The following is a 13,667-nucleotide window of genomic DNA, read 5'->3' as shown; positions in this document are numbered from 1 at the left end:
CAATTCAATGGTAAGGCCATTGGGGGGGATTCCGTGAGCCAGCAAAAATGCAGGAACAGTATGTGGGACTGGGATCTGGCTAGGGATAAGGAAACTTTTCTGTATTGTGCAGATGGAAGGAGCAAGAATCTATGGTGGTGGAAAAAAATGCAAAAAATTACGTAAATAATGTAGTGTTATGTCCAAAAAGTTATGCAGAAATACTCTCAAGTACGTTTGAAAAATCACAAAAAGGACTAAATGGATGCAAAAGGGGGAAAACAGGATTAAATACAAGGGAGACGACGATAGCGAAAGGCAAGTACTCACTAAAATTGGTGAGAAGTCACAAGGATCAAAGTAGAGAGTAACTAATAAAAATATAGATATTACTGTGGGTATAGGCCTGAAGGTGGATAAGGGTGAAGAAAGGGGACGGAGATGTGACTGGATGCGATGGAATTAGTGGGTCTGAACTGGGGTAGAATGGAGAAAGTGTGTGGCGGGGGGCAGGGGGGGGGGGGAGGGGTTGAGGATGGGTTTGTGGTTGAGATAAAAGATCGTGTGGCACCAGACAGGTGCAGGAGTTAACAAGCAAAAATACGGGAAATGACGCAGGGAGAGTGATCAGATTCAAAGTATAGGATTAATAATATTGGTGGGTGCAATGTGGGACATAAGATGCTGCACCAATAATCAGTGTGGTCTTTTAGCCATCTGTTGTGCATAGTCGAGACGGTTGATACAGTGTGGCTCATGAGTAACGTGTGCAGTGTGGTTTTTTAGGCGACAAGAGAAATGCAGGAAAGAAGAAAGACGATGACAGACATTGAGTATAGTGTACAAAAGAAAATAGTAACAAAGAAAAACAGCACTGGATTAGGATCAGTGAAAAGCCATCAGGCAAAAATCAAACAGTGGAAAATCGAGGAAGGAATGTAACAATATTAGAGAAGGAAAGTAGCTACTCACCATATAGTCCAGATGCTGAGTGCTACTCACCATATAGTCCAGATGCTGAGTCGCAGATAGGCACAACAAAAAGATTCTCTCTTAAGATCTCTTAATGCTATATACGTACAAATACATGTAAATGTTCACTTGAAGATTAATATGCAGGCAAATATGGTCAGTAATATTGAATAAAAATTTTTGTTTCAGATATATTGCAAGCGTTATCAGAATTTTACATATCTGCCTTTCATGAAACATTAACATTTTTCGATCACAAGACACGTTTCAACACTTGTCTGATACCTCCTCTAGGCTTGACATTATTTCTTAATTTATATGTTTACATCTTAAATCTACAGAACACCACTCTTCAGTGAATTATAGGTTGACAGCACACCCATGTGGCTTTATATTTACTCTTGGAGTAGAATATGAAGTGAAGTGCCAATTAAACATTTTCTTGGCATGACAAGTAACCTTTTTCATTTTTTATACAGTTTGAAAAAGTGATGCAAAACTTATTGTTCTTAGTTCTGATTTATACAAACCACTTTTTTTTTTTTTTTTGGAAGTTTGTATTCCTTCTTATTAAGCTTTCTGCAGTCCTGTGTGGATGCTACACAACAGTATTGCAGAGTTCGAATAAAAAATAAATAATAAATAAACTGTGTTAAAATCACCACATAGCAAAATAATAGAAGGGTACTTTTGAGTTGTAGAGCCTAGTTTTGAAATGAATATTATGCCAACATCTGCTTTCTCATTTTGCATTTCTTATCTGGATAGGATATGATAAAACCTGTGCTCCAAGTGCAATAACTCCATGTATCCCTTCTGAAAAACATGACACAGTGCTGCACATGGTCACGTGATGCCCCACTACACATGAAATTCCAGACAGAAATGCAACAAAAGGCAAATGAGCCGAGCAAACACTAAGCATGAGCTTCCTACGTTGACATCACTGCACATGCACAGTAATGCTTGTTCTCTGTCACTCTCTGGCGGCTTCTCAAATGAGCCTTTTTTTAAACATTTTTGGAAGGTGACTATAAAATGCATATTTGAACCATCAGCTGCTTCTATCTTAAACCCAAAATATCTACTGGTTTCAGTCTTGGACCATTTTCATGGTTAAAGGTTAAAATGGTTTAAGCCACCATATTACATTAGTCATTAGTAAAAATGTGTAGCGCATGCCATTAAAGTAAATACATGACACAGGACTTTAGAAGCAAACATATGAATACTATATGCGTGTGTGCATTTAGTATTCATATGTTTGCTTGTAAAGTCCTATGTCATATATTTGCATTCATGGCATGCACTACACATTTTGAGTAACGGCTAGTGTAATACAGTGGATTAAACCATTTGACCCTTATCTGCAAAGATGGTCTAATACTAAAACCACTAGATATTTTGGATTTAAAATTAACCTGTTTCTAACATGTAGTGGGGAAAATATTACGAATGCTGGTTTGAAAAGCATTACTTTCAAAGTAAATTTCCTTTTGTGCAAGATGAATTATTTCATGTGTGAGAATGTGCAATAAAGTTCTTAAATCATGGTGTGTTTTAGTCGCATTTAAAACTTAACATTTTGAGAATCATCCACATAGAAAAATTTCAGGCTCAGAAAACCAGACATTTATGTGATTATTTAAAATTTTACTGGCACATTTGTGTGATGTAACTTGAAGTGTTGTTGTTGTTGTGGTCTTCAGTCCTGAGACTGGTTTGATGCAGCTCTCCATGCTACTCTATCCTGTGCAAGCTTTTTCATCTCCCAGTACCTACTGCAACCTACATCCTTCTGAATCTGCTTAGTGCATTCATCTCTTGGTCTCCCTCTACGATTTTTACCCTCCACGCTGCCCTCCAATATTAAATTGGTGATCCCTTGATGCCTCAGAACATGTCCCACCAACCGATCCCTTCTTCTGGTCAAGTTGTGCCACAAACTTCTCTTCTCCCCAATCCTATTCAATACTTCCTCATTAGTTATGTGATCTACCCATCTAATCTTCAGCATTCTTCTGTAGCACCACATTTCGAAAGCTTCTATTCTCTTCTTGTCCAAACTATTTATCGTCCATGTTTCACTTCCATACATGGCTACACTCCATACGAATACTTTCAGAAATGACTTCCTGACAGTTAAATCAATACTGGATGTTAACAAATTTCTCTTCTTCAAAAACGCTTTCCTTGCCATTGCCAGCCTACATTTTATATCCTCTCTACTTCGACCATCATCAGTTATTTTGCTCCCCAAATAGCAAACCTCCTTTACTACTTTAAGTGCCTCATTTCCTAATCTAATTCCCTCAGCATCACCCGACTTAATTAGACTACATTCCATTATCCTTGTTTTGCTTTTGTTGATGTTCATCTTATATCCTCCTTTCAAGACACTGTCCATTCCATTCAACTGCTCTTCCAAGTCCTTTGCTGTCTCTGACAGAATTACAATGTCATCGGCGACTCTCAAAGTTTTTATTTCTTCTCCATGAATTTTAATACCTACTCCGAATTTTTCTTTTGTTTCCTTTACTGCTTGCTCAATATACAGATTGAACAACATCGGGGAGAGGCTACAACCCTGTCTTACTCCCTTCCCAACCACTGCTTCCCTTTCATGTCCCTCGACTCTTATAACTGCCATCTGGTTTCTGTACAAATTGTAAATAGCCCTTCGCTCCCTGTATTTTACCCCTGCCACCTTTAGAATTTGAAAGAGAGTATTCCAGTCAACATTGTCAAAAGCTTTCTCTAAGTCTACAAATGCTAGAAACGTAGGTTTGCCTTTCCTTAATCTTTCTTCTAAGATAAGTCGTAAGGTCAGTATTGCCTCACGTGTTCCAGTGTTTTTACGGAATCCAAACTGATCTTCCCCGAGGTTGGCTTCTACTACTTGAAGTGTAACACATGCAAAAAAAGACCAGTATTATATGGGAAACCTTAGTTTTTGATGTAGCTGTATTATATGTATATTAATTTCAACCATTAACTTTTCCTGTTTGTATGTTGGCACTACCTAAGTAATGTTGCTATTGGCTGACTACAGCATGTGTCCTATGCTCTGAAAATCTGCTTTCATCAGCTTGCGAGATCACCTGACATGAGCTGTGATTGGCTTACAAAAGTGTGTCTCAGTCGCGATATCAGTGCTTCGGAAACTAACATGCTGTGTTTTGTGAAATTCAACTTTACACTTTCGTAATATGAAAATATGCAGTGTACATGAAGCTGTGCATCAAAGATCTTTCCAATATGTATTTATTTGGTTTGGGGGAGGGGGGGGGGGGCTGTCATTTCCTAAAGTGCCAGGAAGTTATACACTTGTGTATAAAACCTTAATCATTCATGGGATTGATAGTTTTACAGTTCCGAGGGAAAGTATATTCTCATTTAACAGAAAAGTGTATTTTTAACTGGAAAAAATCTGAGAATCTTTTTTTCATTGTCCGTATACATACCCTGTATTAAATGTGCCAGAAGCACACCATCATGTTTTTGATCGTTCCTCACCTTTTCCAGCACACACATTACATTCTGACTACTTATGGTGCCGTATTTTCACCTGCTGCCTGAAAGTGGGACTAATAATTTTTTTAGTATACTCAGTGAGTGCACCGATTGATAAACATACCTTCGATGTTCCAGTGTCTTGCGATGTATACAGCCCTCACTGCAAGTCTTGGAACACCATCAGTTTAATAAGTTCAATATAACCACACAGCATATTTGTCATTAAATTTATGTTTCATTTGTAACATGTGTTGTGACAGACTAGTATGTCAATGTTTATTAAATTTACACCCCTGTGCTATTTGCTATACTGTAAAGATCCATATACTCTGATTGCAGTGGTTGATCAGCAGTAATGTAATTTAACAGTAATGTGTCTTTCCATTTATTTGTGCACTGTATGCTACATTTATTTACATTTAGCATTAAATGTTGGCCTCCATACCAGGTGTCAAACCTCAGCAGTATTACAGTATTTTACTAAAATTTATGGGGTTGGAACTACTCTATACAGGTTAACCCAAAATCTGACAAAATTTCGGAAGTTCTTCAGGGATATTTTGTAGGTATTTTGGGATAAAATACCCGTGGTCTCTGGTGCCTCATCACAGAGTAATTACATTTGATTTCTTTCCCCATTTATCTTGGTGTGTGTGTTGCGCTGGAAATATCTGCACAATAGTGCAAATTTTGATGTTATGTGATGTGTGTCTTGTTGGAAGGCAGCCATTCACCAACTTTACTATTCATCCTCAAGCTTCCCTTCAGCACTGCTCACTTTTATATTGCTACCGTATAAAGTGGCTATTGTGGAGAAACTCAGTCAACATGGTTGGGCCAAGGGCAGTGGGTGTTGCGAGGCTATCATGTTAGTTGTTGCAGTTGACACCAGTCTGCTGGGTAGTGATGAAGCACACTTTCACCTGTCAGGCTATGCCCGTAAACAAAACTTTCATTAGACACGCAGCAACAGTCCTCGACAGATCCTACAGCGTCATCTCTGTGAGGAATGTGTTGCAGTTCAGTGTGCTGTCATCGATTTCGGAATTGTAGACCCACCCATTTTTGAAGGAGAAGACACAACTGTGACCGTAAAATTTCATTGTTACTGCTATGCAACTTCCTGCAGGTGACTATAAGTGACCTGTGCAATTGCAAAGAGACAGTACCACTGCACGCTCACAGCCAAGGCATCAACAAGCCTTTGCAGAAAAATGTTTCCAGGTGGCTGATTCTTTGCGGTATGACCTTCAGTGGCCAGCCCATTCCCCCTATGTCGCCCCTTGTGATTTTCACCTCTTGGGATACCTCGAGGTGGATGTCATGTGTTTTAAGGTGGGAACACTGTACGATCTGAAAGCTCCGTCTGTCACGAAATTGAAGTGGCACCACAAGACGTGACTGGAGGGTTCACTGGAACTTCAGAGAGAGACTTCAGATACGCATAGAAAAAGACAGTCATAATTTGGATATCATTTTGATGATATCATTTTCGGAACTGAGCTTGTACGTGTATGTGACATATATGACAAAAACTACTCTGGCATTACATTTGTGAATGTTCGTATACACTGTTCTGTTTACTTACATTTAAAATTTGGAAATTATTTCTGCTACACCCTATATTGCTGAATAACCGCCAAGATTTTGTCTGCAGAGTTCAGTTTTACTCTGTATGAGACAGCATCTTTCACAACCAGCATTCTTGTGGAAGCTTTTAGTAAAAGAAAGTCCATAAACTGTGAGAAGATCGCATCACGAAGAGATACACTAAACCGCACAGCAGATGTTCAGAAATGTATACTTGACGAACGGAGATAGTGCAGGCGGGGCTCACAAGTAGTTTGTATCTATCAGTTTTCTTTGTATGGGTTAGACGCTATAGGATAGGCTAAAGAAAATGTCTGAGATGTGCAATTGAACCATGTATTGCTTTTTTGTTTATTCGACTGGTAGTTGTACATCTCTCTAATAAAATAGAACCGTCCCCTCCCCCGTATTGCAGTCGTGTTTGTTCCTATAGCACTAGTGTGTGTCCTGTGATATTTGAAAATATGTATAATTTTGAATATGTAATGTACAAGCATATTACCGTTGCTATAGTCGTGTGCATTTCAGGTGGCAGGTGAATGTGATAGTCGTGTGCATATCAGGAGGCAGGTGAATGCAATACTTGTGTGCGCATAAGATGGCGGGTGTCGGGGTGATGGGCAGCAACAAGCAGCAGTGCACCACATGACACTGCAGCCAAAAGCGTCATTCTGCTGTGCGTGCCTGTAGTTCATGCATCATGGTGCGTGTAGGATGTTTAGCGTTTATTTTCGTGTTAGTTTAGGTATGTAGAGGTTACTGAGCCAGTATAATGTTCATTATGAGTGATATAAAGCAAACACGACAATATTAAGAAGTGGCAGCGATACTTTTACCAGCGTATAAATCCTGTCAGCAGCCAGTAGGTGGTTGTAGTGCTAACTTTGCAGACAACAGCTTGAGTGGGAGACATGGAACAGAGACACAGAGAGAGCACATGGCTACACCACAAAGTGTTCTCTCTCTCTCTTTCTCTCTCTGCACAGAGTGCATTGTGGTGCTTCCTTCTTCTGTGCGGACCACTATAGTGAATAGTCATACTGGTTTTATAACAACCCTGACATTTGCACTCATGAGCAAAATAACATTGGACACCATTCAAATATAACATGTTCAGAGACTACATAAGTTTGCATAATGTGCCATAGCTGAACTTCTGCATGGAAAATTTTTATTCATTGTATCACATTTTATCGTCTCATGTGCAGCTGTGTTAAGCTGCAGGTGGTAATACATCATTCAAACAATATGTTGTTTGTTACTGCTATGCCGAGCTCATTTGAGGTTGTAATTTACATGTATTACACAGTCAGTGACATTGTGTGAACCAGGTTTCTCCCTTCTTCTGATTTGCAGACAATGTACAGTGGAGGACAACCACTGTACCAGTCCGGGTTGCCTCCGTCGGTGCCCGTGCCGCCTCAGGCAGTCACCGTGCCGCCTCCGGCAGTCTCCGTGGTGCCTCCCCACCCTCATCCGCCGGGAGTGGTGAACAGCTACGCACCCCCAGGAATGCCGCATACGGGTGCTCCACACCACGGGCAACTTGTCGGATACCCTGTCCAGACTCCACAGCAGTACATGCCACCCACCAATCATTACTACGAGCAGCCGGCTAATCAGTGGCAGACACAGCCCTGGACACCACAGGTATGAAATGTGTGCAGCTTACTGTTGTAGGCTAAAAAAAAATCTGGCAGGTTGCTTGTAGTGTTCTGTTTCCATTTATTGTCTTCAGATTATGTCCCTTTTTAAGACGTGGTTATATGGCAAGTGGCCATATGTACAACTCTGCCTGCTCGTTGTCAACTGGCTCACCAACAACACTGACCGTTCCTGTCTTTTATCATTAGTGGTGATGAGAAATGGTGTCTTAGTGCTAATATAAGGAAAAGATGGGAATGGTTGATCCTAAACAAAGCAGTAGCTCCCTGTACAAAGATGTACGGGCATCCACAAAAGGTAACGTTATGCACGTGGTGGAGCAGTGACAGTGTGGTGTACTGTGAATTGCTTCACTGAGGTGTAACCATCACTGCTGACATTTATTGTTAACAACTGAGTTATATTGCAAACGCAGTCCAAGAGCAACAATCGGCAAGGGCGCGTGAAGTGATGCTATTCGACAATGGTGTTTGCCCGCATTCTGCTAGTCTAACAAAACAGCTGTACAGTAGTGGGGTTGGAACGTATTTCCGCACCTACCTTAGTCGTGTGATCTTGCGTCCTTCGATTTACACCTTTTCTACCCTTTAATGAACAGCCTTCAAGGTGTTTCCATTTTGGATGAAAATGCGTGCCGAATATGCTTGACATGTTCTTCACCTCGTGATCAAGTGATTTCTACAGTCGAGGAATCAAAAGTACCCCAGCATTGGCAGACTGTTGTAATAGTGAGTGAAGGAGAACACATTAGTGCAGTTTATATGTGATGCACTTTTTTCTTCTAAAACTTGTTTCCAAAATTTGAGTGCGTCTTTACTCAAAATTAATATAAAAATGTTTCGTGTTTGTTTTAAAATTCCTGCCAGTCTTGAAAATGGCCTTATATTTGATGCTGCGGGAAACCCATCTGTATCTGGCAACACTGGATTCAACTGGCTGCAGCAGCAGTGCACCAGTGCGACGAACGTGAGTTGCGAAGATTCACAAGCTTGCTAACACTGTCTCCCTCTTGCCCCACCATCACAAACCCAGAATGCGACAGTGGTACAATATTTTTGTTAGTAGCTGGTTTGGTAATGGAAAAAAATAAGATATTTGTATGATGCGTGCTATAAATTGAAAGTAATAGTATTTGCCGAAGAATGCAGAAACAGAGCAGATGAGTGGCACTTCAGCCCTCCACCAAAAGAAAAAAACCATTCACAACAGGTGGCCTAGTAAAGAAGAACTGAAAAAATGAGCGTTACTAAATGTGCAAATAGAGGACTGACTGCAAAATTGCCAAAACTAGAAGATGACATTAAAATGGATTGCAGGACACTGTTGAAATGGCATTAGAATGAATACAAAAATGATTCAAAACGCACTCTTGTTAGCTCGCTACAGTGTAACTTAACAAACTTTAAGGGTGGAGTTGGTTGGTGCTACAGGTTTATGAGGTGTCATGGACTTTAGAATTCGAACCAAAACCAAAATATCTCAAAAAATACCACAAGAGTATGAAGAGAAAATATTATCTTACCATTGCTTTATTATTCAGCGTTGAAAGAAAACCAGTCTGGAACCAAACCAAATAGCAGATATGGATGAAACTCCTGTGACACTTGATGTGCCGAGTAACAGAACTGTTGCCATGAAAGGTGTTTGTTAAAATTGTTACTATGAAAACAAATGGTGATGAAACAAGGCACTACATTGTTATTTTCAAGTGCAAAACATTGCCAAAATCTTCTCAAATACCGCCAGGTGTTGTTTACGTACATGACAAATGCGGGATAGATAGCGCTGGTATGAAATTATGAATTGACAGTGTGTGGAAGAGGAGTTCTCTTCTTGTGCTAGATCAATTTAGTAGTCATTTGAAAAGTTCTTTGAAAGAGAAGTTGGGACTGGAAATACAGAGCTTGCTGTTATCTGGAAGGACTTACTTCACAATTGCAACCTCTTGATGCATCAAAAAGTAAACCATTTAACGTGTAAGTGATAGAGGAATGGAACAAATTGATAATGGATGAAACCCGATATGAATTAAAGCCGAAGGGAGCTTTAAAACGAACTACAATCATACAGTAGTGTCAGGGGATAAAATAGTTGTGGTCTAGAGTGAGAGAAGACATTATTGTTAAATCTTTCAAGAAGTGCTGCATAAGTAATTCTCTCGATGGCAGTGAAGACTGTCTCATATATGAAGAGGATCTCAGTGATGGTGAAGAGGAGGAAGAAGAAAAAGAAGAAGGAAGAAGAAAAAGAAGAAGGAAGAAGAAGAAAGTTCAGATGACAATTTTCAGGGATTTTAAAATTCATTTTTGTGTTATAAACTGAGAATCTTTTTAGTCTGGCTTTGCTATCTAATAATAAAAATGGCAAAAATGTTATCTAAAAAATTGCTTGAAAATTAAGACGCACCTTACAGTTCGCAGCATCTTATGTCCATAAAATACGGTATTGGGGACTAAAGTCTTTATGTGTATCTGTTATATTTATTATAATAGAGGGAAACATTCCACGTGGGAAAAAGATATCTAAAAACAAAGATGATGTGACTTACCAAACGAAAGTGCTGGTAGGTTGATAGATACACAAACATATACACAAAATTCAAGCTTTCGCAACCAACGGTTGCTTCATCAGGAAAGAGGGAAGGAGAGGGAAAGACGAAAGGATGTGGGTTTTAAGGGAGAGGGTAAGGAGTCATTCCAATCCCGGGAGCGGAAAGACTTACCTTAGGGGGAAAAAAGGACAGGTATACATTCGCGCGTGCACACACACACACACACACACACACACACACACACACACACACACACACACACACACACACACACACATTTGTAAAGGCAAAGAGTTTGGGCAGAGATGTCAGTCGAGGCGGAAGTACAGAGGCAAAGATGTTGTTGAATGACAGGTGAGGTATGAGCGGCAGCAACCTGAAATTAGCTGAGGTTGAGGCCTGGTGGGTAACGAGAAGAGAGGATATACTGAAGGGCAAGTTCCCATCTCGGGAGTTCTGACAGGTTGGTGTTAGTGGGAAGTATCCAGATAACTCGGACTGTGTAACGCTGTGCCAAGATGTGCTGGCCGTGCACCAAGGCATGTTTAGCCACAGGGTGATCCTCATTACCAACAAACACTGTCTGTCTGTGTCCATTCATGCGAATGGACAGTTTGTTGCTGGTCATTCCCACATAGAAAGCTTCACAGTGTAGGCAGGTCAGTTGGTAAATTACGTGGGTGCTTTCACACGTGGCTCTGCCTTTGATCGTGTACACCTTCCGGGTTACAGGACTGGAGTAGGTGGTGATGGGAGGGTGCATGGGACAGGTTTTACTCCGGGGGCAGTTACAAGGGCAGGAGCCAGAGGGTAGGGAAGGTGGTTTGGGGATTTCATAGGGATGAACTAAGAGGTTACGAAGGTTAGGTGGACGGCTGAAAGACACTCTTGGTGGAGTGGGTAGGATTTTGTGAAGGATGGATCTCATTTCAGGGCAGGATTTGATGAAGTCGTATCCCTGCTGGAGAGCCAGATTCAGAGTCTGATCCAGTCCCGGAAAGTATCCTGTCACAAGTGTGGCACTTTTGGGGTTCTTCTGTGGGAGGTTCTGGGTTTGAGGGGATGAGGAAGTGGCTCTGGTTATTTGCTTCTGTACCAGGTCGGGAGGGTAGTTGCGGGATGCGAAAGCTGTTTTCAGGTTGTTGGTGTAATGGTTTAGGGATTCCGGACTGGAGCAGATTCGTTTGCCACGAAGACCTAGGCTGTAGGGAAGGGACCGTTTGATGTGGAATGGGTGGCAGGTGTCATAATGGAGGTACTGTTGCTTGTTGGTGGGTTTGATGTGGACGGAAGTGTGAAGCTGGCCATTGGACAGATGGAGGTCAACGTCAAGGAAAGTGGCATGGGATTTGGAGTAGGACCAGGTGAATCAGATGGAACCAAAGGAGTTGAGGTCGGAGAGGAAATTCTGGAGTTCTTCTTCACTGTGAATCCAGATCATGAAGATGTCATCAATAAATCTGTACCAAACTTTGGGTTGGTTCTTCCTAAAATTCACAAACCCAATCATCCTGGCCGCCCCATTGTAGCTGGTTACCAAGCCCCCACAGAACGTATCTCTGCCTACGTAGATCAACACCTTCAACCCATTACCTGCAGTCTCCCATCCTTCATCAAAGACACCAACCACTTTCTCCAATGCCTGGAATCCTTACCCAATCCGTTACCCCCAGAAACCATCCTTGTAACCATAGATGCCACTTCCTTATACACAAATATTCCGCACGCCCAGCGCCTCACTGCGATGGAGCATTTCCTTTCACGCCGATCACCTGCCACCCTACCTAAAACCTCTTTCCTCATTACCTTAGCCAGCTTCATCCTGACCCACAACTTCTTTACTTTCGAAGGCCAGACATACCAACAATTAAAGGGAACAGCCATGGGTACCAGGATGGCCCCCTCGTACGCCAACCTGTTTATGGGTCGCTTAGAGGAAGCCTTCTTGGTCACCCAGGCCTGCCAACCCAAATTTTGGTAGAGATTTATTGATGACATCTTCACGGTCTGGACTCACAGTGAAGAAGAACTCCAGAATTTCCTCTCCGACCTCAACTCCTTTGGTTCCATCAGATTCACCTGGTCCTACTCCAAATCCCATGCCACTTTCCTTGACGTTGACCTCCATCTGTCCAATGGCCAGCTTCACACTTCCGTCCACATCAAACCCACCAACAAGCAACAGTACCTCCATTATGACACCTGCCACCCATTCCACATCAAACGGTCCCTTCCCTACAGCCTAGGTCTTCGTGGCAAACGAATCTGCTCCAGTCCGGAATCCCTGAACCATTACACAAACAACCTGAAAACAGCTTTCGCATCCCGCAACTACCCTCCCGACCTGGTACAGAAGCAAAAACCAGAGCCACTTCCTCATCCCCTCAAACCCAGAACCTCCCACAGAAGAACCCCAAAAGTGCCACATTTGTGACAGGATACTTTCTGGGACTGGATCAGACTCTGAATCTGGCTCTCCAGCAGGGATACGACTTCCTCAAATCCTGCCCTGAAATGAGATCCATCCTTCACAAAATCCTACCCACTCCACCAAGAGTGTCTTTCCGCCGTCCACCTAACCTTCGTAACCTCTTAGTTCATCCCTATGAAATCCCCAAACCACCTTCCCTACCCTCTGGCTCCTGCCCTTGTAACCGCCCCCGGAGTAAAACCTGTCCCATGCACCCTCCCATCACCACCTACTCCAGTCCTGTAACCCGGAAGGTGTACACGATCAAAGGCAGAGCCACATGTGAAAGCACCCACGTAATTTACCAACTGACCTGCCTACACTGTGAAGCTTTCTATGTGGGAATGACCAGCAACAAACTGTCCATTCGCATGAATGGACACAGGCAGACAGTGTTTGTCGGTAATGAGGATCACCCTGTGGCTAAACATGCCTTGGTGCACGGCCAGCACATCTTGGCACAGTGTTACACCGTCCGGGTTATCAGGATACTTCCCACTAACACCAACCTGTCAGAACTCCGGAGATGGGAACTTGCCCTTCAGTATATCCTCTCTTCTCATTACCCACCAGGCCTCAACCTCCGCTAATTTCAAGTTGCCGCCGCTCATACCTCACCTGTCATTCAACAACATCTTTGCCTCTGTACTTCCGCCTCGACTGACATCTCTGCCCAAACTCTTTGCCTTTACAAATGTCTGCTTGTGTCTGTGTATGTGCGGATGGATATGTGTGTGTGTGCGCGAGAGTATACCTGTCCTTTTTTCCCCCTAAGGTAAGTCTTTCCGCTCCCGGGAGTGTAATGACTCCTAACCCTCTCCTTTAAAACCCATATCCTTTTGTCTTTCCCTCTCCTTCCCTCTTTGCTGATGAAGCAACCGTTGGTTGCGAAAGCTTGAAATTTGTGTGTATGTTTGTGTTTGT

The 13,667-nt window shown here is 42.1% G+C and overlaps 1 protein-coding gene across 4 annotated transcripts in view; it reads left to right on the top strand.

Annotated features, from left to right (window-relative positions):
• Positions 1-13,667, top strand: part of LOC126424945 (uncharacterized) — a 176,956-nt gene that overhangs the window by 74,540 nt on the left and 88,749 nt on the right. For all 4 annotated transcript variants that reach the window (XM_050087801.1, XM_050087802.1, XM_050087799.1 and 1 more), the window contains one exon: positions 7,414-7,707. In XM_050087801.1, coding sequence (XP_049943758.1) covers positions 7,414-7,707 — 294 coding nt within the window. The remainder of the gene's footprint in view (positions 1-7,413; positions 7,708-13,667) is intronic.

Source organism: Schistocerca serialis, chromosome 10, assembly GCF_023864345.2.
Source record: "Schistocerca serialis cubense isolate TAMUIC-IGC-003099 chromosome 10, iqSchSeri2.2, whole genome shotgun sequence".
NCBI classification, from domain to species: Eukaryota; Metazoa; Arthropoda; class Insecta; order Orthoptera; family Acrididae; genus Schistocerca; species Schistocerca serialis.
The sequence above is the reverse complement of the archived record's forward strand: the minus strand, read 5'-3'. Positions and strand labels throughout refer to the sequence as shown.